The sequence below is a fragment of the Poromitra crassiceps genome, assembly GCF_964638095.1.
Source record: "Poromitra crassiceps genome assembly, chromosome: 1".
Taxonomy (NCBI): Eukaryota; Metazoa; Chordata; class Actinopteri; order Beryciformes; family Melamphaidae; genus Poromitra; species Poromitra crassiceps.
The window spans coordinates 14,430,415-14,437,316 of NC_139623.1; the positions used below are offsets into that span (position 1 = coordinate 14,430,415).

Sequence of the window (6,902 nt, forward strand, 5' to 3'; positions counted from 1 at the left end):
CAAGGGGCAATTTAAGGCATGAATACTGCAAACAAGCTGTACTTTGTACACATCCAAAAACAATACAAAAAACAAGACAATAAATACAATAAATGACACTGATAAAGCAAGATCCCTGATTACAATGTATCCAACACCACAAAGGAATATAGGCGTCAGATCAATACAAATTAAATTCAGTCAATACAATCCAAGTGCATATTAGACTTGTTCAAGGGTTCAAATCAAAAGGTCAAGGTGCAGACTTAGTCTAGATAAACTGGCCATTTCTTGTACTGTGGCTGTTCACCAGTCGAATGGCCTCTGGAACAAAACCAAACTTCCTTCTGTTTGTTTTGCAGGCAGGCTGTCTAAAGCACTTTCCTGATGGCATTAAGTCAAAACAGACATGAAGGACATGTGTGGAGTCATTGATTATCTTGTGCGCTTTCTTGAGCACTTGTGCACTATTAAACTGTACTAGGGATCTTTGTGTTTTGCCTATAATTTTAGAGCTAAGGTTGACAACACCTTGCAGTCTGTTCTTGTCATTTTGACAGAGGGATGAGAACCAGCAGATAAATGAAAATGTTAAAATACTTTCAATAAAGGAAGAATAAAACGTGGCCAGAATTCTCTGGTCGACTCCAAAGGAGTTTAGTTTATGAAGACAGTACAGACGCTGATGAGCCTTTTTTACAACAATATCTGTATTGTCACTGAATCTCAGTTTGTCATCAAACACAGTTCCCAGATATTTATAGTTCTGGACAATTTCCACATCAGCTTCGTGGATGGTTGTTGGAGCGATGTCTATGTGTTTTGGTGAAATTACCATTTCTTTGGTTTTGGACACATTTAGATCTAAAAGAGAGCGATCACACCAGTCTACAAAGTCTTGTATTATGGGTCCATGTGATTGGTCTGACTGACTGAGAAGAGATAAGATAACACTGTCATCAGCAAATTTTATAATATGGTGATTTTTATATTTGCTAAGACAGTCATTTGTGTATAAAATAAAAAGAAAGGAAGAAAGAACACAGCCCTGCGGTGACCCAGTGGAAATTAAAATCGATTTGGAGCTTTTTCCATTTACTGTATACGTCTGAGTTCTACTAGTAAGAAAACTAATAATCCATCTGATGAGTTGATAATCCAAGTGAAAATAATTTATAAGTTTTTCTACTAATATGTGAGGTTGCATTGTATTAAAGGCTGATGAAAAATCAACAAAAAGTAATCTTGCATATGTGTTTTTTTGTTCCAGGTGTTCGTGTACAGAATTCAAAATAAATAACTTCATCAGCATCATCAACACCTCTCTCAGGCTTATATGCAAATTGCATGGGGTCAAGAGCTGATCTGGTTACATTAACAATTTCACTTTTGACAATCTTCTCCAGACTTTTCATTACCAATGATGTTAAGGCTATAGGCCGCAGGTCATTAAGAATTTTAGGTCTGCTGATCTTTGGAATTGGAATAATGTTAGAGTTCTTCCAGAGATCAGGAACCACAGCTAGGTCCAAGGAGAGTGACATCACTGGTCCACACTAACTCAAATTAATAACTCATTAACTGAAATCAACTCTCAATAACTGTCAAACTAGATGAATGATGAATAGTTTGACAGTTATTGAGAGTTGATTTGAGTTAATGAGTTATTAATTTGAGTTAGTGTGGACCAGTGATGTCACTGGTCCACACTTTAACACTCAATAACTGTCAAATTAAATGACAGACTTCAAAACCGTTTACAGTTTTCTGATATACTACTGATGTTCTAATGATACAAAGCTGGTTGAAAATGGGCGGAATGTTCCTTTAAGCATTTCGAGTAACACTGTTTCCATACGGATCACCAGCGTTAGTTTGTTGTTCATAACGTGGCTATATTCATAACGTTTTCTATTATATCTATCTCGGATACACTGAGAATACTGGGAGGCGGGTCATAGCGTCTCTGTCAATGATTTGATTTGACAGTTCTGGGCACTGGCGTTGGCGTTGGCCAATCCTGGCGTGTTCCACCCTTAAATCGATTGTGTTCTGGCGCAAAGCGAGTGGGTTTCAGGATGAAACAGTCTCGAGCCATTATCGTTATCTTTAGAGCAATATTCCTGGAATGCAAGTTTAACTAAATAGTTACATGTCCTCTGCATTCTACATCAAATGAAGACATTACGGGTTGTTTTATTTTGTATGTTACATACTTATTGGCCAAGATATGTTAGTTTATGGGGGAGGAATTCTGCCAGCTAAAGAAGGCAGTATAGGCGGCCATCTTGCCTGCAGAGTTTTCAAATCAAGTAGAATACCGTTTTGCAAGAAATCTGGGGGGGTCAGTCCCCCTTTAAATTAAAGAAATAAAGTGATCAGATGCGTTGTCTCCGTCTTTCTGCTCATGGCATGCTGTGTGCTTGGGTGCAGCTGATTTCTCTCTCTCTGTGTGTGTGTGTGTGTGTGTGTGTGTGTGTGTGTGTGTGTGTGTGTGTGTGTGTGTGCGCGCGCGCGCGCGCGCGCGTGTGTGTGTGTGTGTGTGTGTGTGTGTGTGTGTGTTAATCACGTCATGATCACTACAACATGCAGTGAGGTTCAAATTTAATAAATAGCTACATCTCTGACACCTAGTGACAACCAAAGCACAGCAAATAGCGCTTCCCTGCCAAATCTGAAACAACAGAGCTATGTTTATGGGGGTAGCCTACATTAACCTAAACTGATCAAATTTGATGAAGCTGCAGAAACAGAAGCCGAAACATGTCAGGTACAAACATTGCCTAACTGGCCTTTATAGATTATTAACTACCGTATTCTAAAAAAAATAAAAAAAATAAAATTAAAGTGAGAGGGCAGAAAATTGAACTGAGGGTGCAAAGCCCCCTGGTGCCCCCTCGTGGCGCCGGGCCCGGTACAAGGACAGTTAGTGGCCATAAATAATACTAACAAGAGCGGACAACAACCAGAGCCAGGTCATTTGAAAGCTGGGGGCTTGACCACTGTCTGGGTCCTGGCAGCCCCTGGCATTGTTGTCGGGCTTAACATCCTGAGGGTTCCCCTCAAAATGGACGGGCAGGCACTGGTTGTCCAGCGTCTCACAGGCCAGGATCAGGTACTTGTTTTCTTCATGAACGCTCTTGATCCCACAGGTCCCCTGATCACTCCTCACCGTTACAAAAGTGAAGCGCTGCTGGCTGACACACAGGTTCTCCTTGTAGGTCTTCCCCCCTTGGCTGGAGCAGACAGCCTTCACCTTCTCCAGGTCGCTGGGGGGGAGGAAGGACTGAGTGGGTCTGTTACAGGCCCCGTTGTTGAGGCTCAGGATGTAACTCTTCCACTCAGTCTTGTTCAGAGTATGGGGGGTTCCGGAGCGAATGTGACGCTTGACAAATGTGCTGAAGCCATTGTTCCACTTGGAGCGCTGGCAGGGAGCGTCATTCTTAGCCAGCGTCTGCTGGGCCAGCAAGAGACAGAGGGAGAGACACAGAAGAGCCCCGAGGCTGGACATCACTCTGGATTCCTGGAGCAGAGGAGAGACCACAAGGTCATCAGTATGATCACATTTGCCTTATTTCTCATCTACTAACTGTACTATGACAGTCTTTCACCTCTGTCACTGCATAGTACTTCTGCCTGAATCTCTATTACATACCTCTCTGCTTCACTGTCTTCAATGTGATTTAAAACATATAATCCAATAAACAGGTGTTGTTTTCTTTGAGAGTTTAACAACTCTCACTGTCCCTAGAGACGTTTCCTCGCTTTCAGTGAGTGATTAACTTACAGTAGCACACACAGCAAGACTTTGACATTCCACAGCAGCCCTTTATACATGTGTTGTAACATGCAAACTATGAAAGCAGTGCACCACAGCTGACAGCCGAGAACTTCCCTACCTTGTTTTGAGAGCAGCAGCAGGTTTCTGTGTGGTCTGAGGGCTCCAGCTGTAAGATATTTCTTGTCTCCTGAAGGCACACTTCTACTTTTTCACTTCCTGTGAGAGTCTGAGAGGGTGTGGCCTAAACAGTGTCAGCTAAAGCTGACCAGCTAAAGCACACCCATGTGGACAGAGCAAGGGAGTCACGGAGCGTAGGGATCCAGTTACAGTGTGGGATTATTTTGAGATGTGCAGCTTGTGAATGTGTGTGTGTGTGTGTGTGTAATGTAATAACTATGATAGTTATTACATTAGTTATCAAAAGGAGATCACAAGAATAGCCTAAATGTGTGATTTGGTTAAAGAGAAAGTTCAGAGATACTGTTTTTCCCAGTTTCCCAGAGGCATTAACAACGTGCGTGTGGTTGTGTGGACCAACATTTTGGGGGAAGACTGACTGACCGACTTCGGTCGCCTTCGGTGTGTGAATGGGTGAATGTAGGCACATTGTAAAGCGCTTTGGATAAAAGCGCTATATAAATGCAGTCCATTTACCTTTTACCATTTTACCGACCGACCGAGTGACCGACCGAGTGACTTTAATTACTCTTTAAGCACAGGCATGAGAATCACACATATTTACACAGAATTGTTCTCTTGAAAAGAGCAAAGTGTGATTCTCTTAAGTAAATAAAGACATACGTAGCCTGGGAACCTGACCAATCATGCTTTATTTGCTCTGGCAGAGGCCAATCAACACGATAAATAAAGAAGCAGGCATGGTCAAGTTTGGTATTACTTGAGTGCATGGCCAAGGCTTTCATTAACTAAAGGAGTAGAAGAAGATAGGAGAAGAAGATGAATGAGGACAGCAGTAAAACATCAAAACATACATGGTCTAGCTCACAGTAATACACAATAAGGCAAGCTGCATATGTAAATGAAATCTCAAGGAAACATCACCTGCCTGGTGGCAGTCTGTGTAAGCACTGAAGGGAGTAGTGGCAGTCTGTGTAAGGACTGGAGGGAGTAGTGGCAGTCTGTGTAAGGACTGGAGGGAGTAGTGGCAGTCTGTGTAAGGACTGGAGGGAGTAGTGGCAGTCTGTGTAAGGACTGGAGGGAGTAGTGGCAGTCTGTGTAAGGACTGGAGGGAGTAGTGGCAGTCTGTGTGAGGACTGGAGGGAGTAGTGGCAGTCTGTGTGAGGACTGGAGGGAGTAGTGGCAGTCTGTGTGAGGACTGGAGGGAGTAGTGGCAGTCTGTGTGAGGACTGGAGGGAGTAGTGGCATGGCAGTCTGTGTAAGGACTGGAGGGAGTAGTGGCAGTCTGTGTAAGGACTAGAGGGAGTAGTGGCAGTCTGTGTGAGGACTGGAGGGAGTAGTGGCAGTCTGTGTAAGGACTGGAGGGAGTAGTGGCAGTCTGTGTAAGGACTGGAGGGAGTAGTGGCAGTCTGTGTGGCGTTTGAGATAAGCCTCCCAGGCCTGTAGTTTAGGCTGCACGGGGTATCAGAGGACAGGTGGCGCTTCAGGAAAACATTGTACCCATAGGTGACCTCAGCCAGCAGGAGAGGAGAGCAGCTTCATGTTGCAGCACAGAGGGGCGCTGCCAGTGGGGAAGAAGGAGGTATGAGAGCTGTACCACCATGGACCGCAGGGCGCTAAGAAGAGTGAGGCGCGTGGCCCAGCACGTAACAGGATGTGAGCTGCCAGAACTGCAGGAACTGTACAACCAGCGGTTCCTCAGGAGGTCCATGAAGATCATCAAAGACAAAACCACCCCCACAACAGCCTGTTCTCCCTGTTACCCTCAGGGAGGAGATACAGGGTCCCAAAAGCACGCACAAATCGCTTGAGGGACAGTTTCTTCTCGCAGGCCACGAGACTCCTTAACATACACAGTGTAGTAGCTGTACTGTAGCCTACTGTACTGTAGCTGCTACCATTACGTATGTCTAATGTTTAATTGTATGTTTAATTAGGTATATGCTATTTGCACCTGTGCAAACAGAATGTTAATTATGTTTAAGTATGTTTAAAGTATGTCCATGCCATTTGCACCTATGTGCAGTGAATATGTCACTGTCTTTGACTTGTTTTATCACTTTACTGCCTTATTGCTTGTAGTTTCTCTTGTTTTCCTGCACCTATATGCCCTGTATTTTGCACTATGTTAGAGTCTACAGCACAAGAATTTCACACGTGATACTTGTACTACGGAGTGACAATAAAAATCTTGAATCTTGGATCTTGAGTCATGTCCATCCATCCATCCATCCATCCATCCATCCATCTATCTAGCTATTTGTCTCTCTGTCGCTGCAAGTGGAATTGCAGATGATAGTTTCGATGACACAACAAACTTTAGACAAAACTCCCTTGGGGTCTCTCTTTCTATCTCTCGCTCTCTCTCTCAAAGTGGACAGAAAAGCAGGATGGCTTGCCATTCAAGTTTTTTTTATGTGGTGCAGATGTTGAGCTATTTACAGCAGAGTTCAAACAAGTATACATACAAGGCTGCTGACTCAAAGACATGCTGCCAAAACCTCTTATTAACAGAATGAACACACCTACACAAATATATATCTCCAATTTGATCTGTTGATTTGTGTCCAGGACCATAACATCTGGACTGTATATACAAACAACACTTGGCATGTAGGCTATATCAAATCCCCTTTAGACCTCGCTGGTTATTCCTAGAGCAATAGAAAACTATTACATTTCATACAGTGCAGTTGAGTTTTTCAAGGCAGGATGAACAAGATCAAATAGTAGCAGAAACAAAATATTCCACAAAGTATTTACAAGACAAATCGTGCATCCAAGGCATTGCCCAGGCAAACATACTCAGAGTCAGCAAACACATCAAGCGCTCCTAGTGCAAACTCAGGCAATGTCTGGCTGATTCTGCAGGGGAGCAGGTGAGCAGGCCGTTTTCCACCTCACTTCCTGCTGCCTGCTCTAAATGAATGTGTTGCCTTGCTTTCTGTCCTCTAATATGAGACATGGATTGGTGATAACGCCAACGACAGGAGGGAGGAAGCAT

At 43.5% G+C, this 6,902-nt stretch overlaps 1 protein-coding gene across 1 annotated transcript; it reads right to left on the reverse strand.

The window, feature by feature from the left end:
* Nucleotides 1-2,687: 2,687 nt before the first annotated feature.
* LOC310773590 (uncharacterized protein) lies at nucleotides 2,688-4,424 on the reverse strand (the record flags this gene model as incomplete). Its single annotated transcript, XM_083633501.1, has 3 exons — nucleotides 2,688-3,502; nucleotides 3,879-3,976; nucleotides 4,415-4,424. The coding sequence occupies 3 exons, from the start codon at nucleotides 4,422-4,424 to the stop codon at nucleotides 2,906-2,908; spliced, it is 705 nt and encodes a 234-aa protein (XP_083489627.1). The 3' UTR covers nucleotides 2,688-2,905.
* Nucleotides 4,425-6,902: the final 2,478 nt, after the last annotated feature.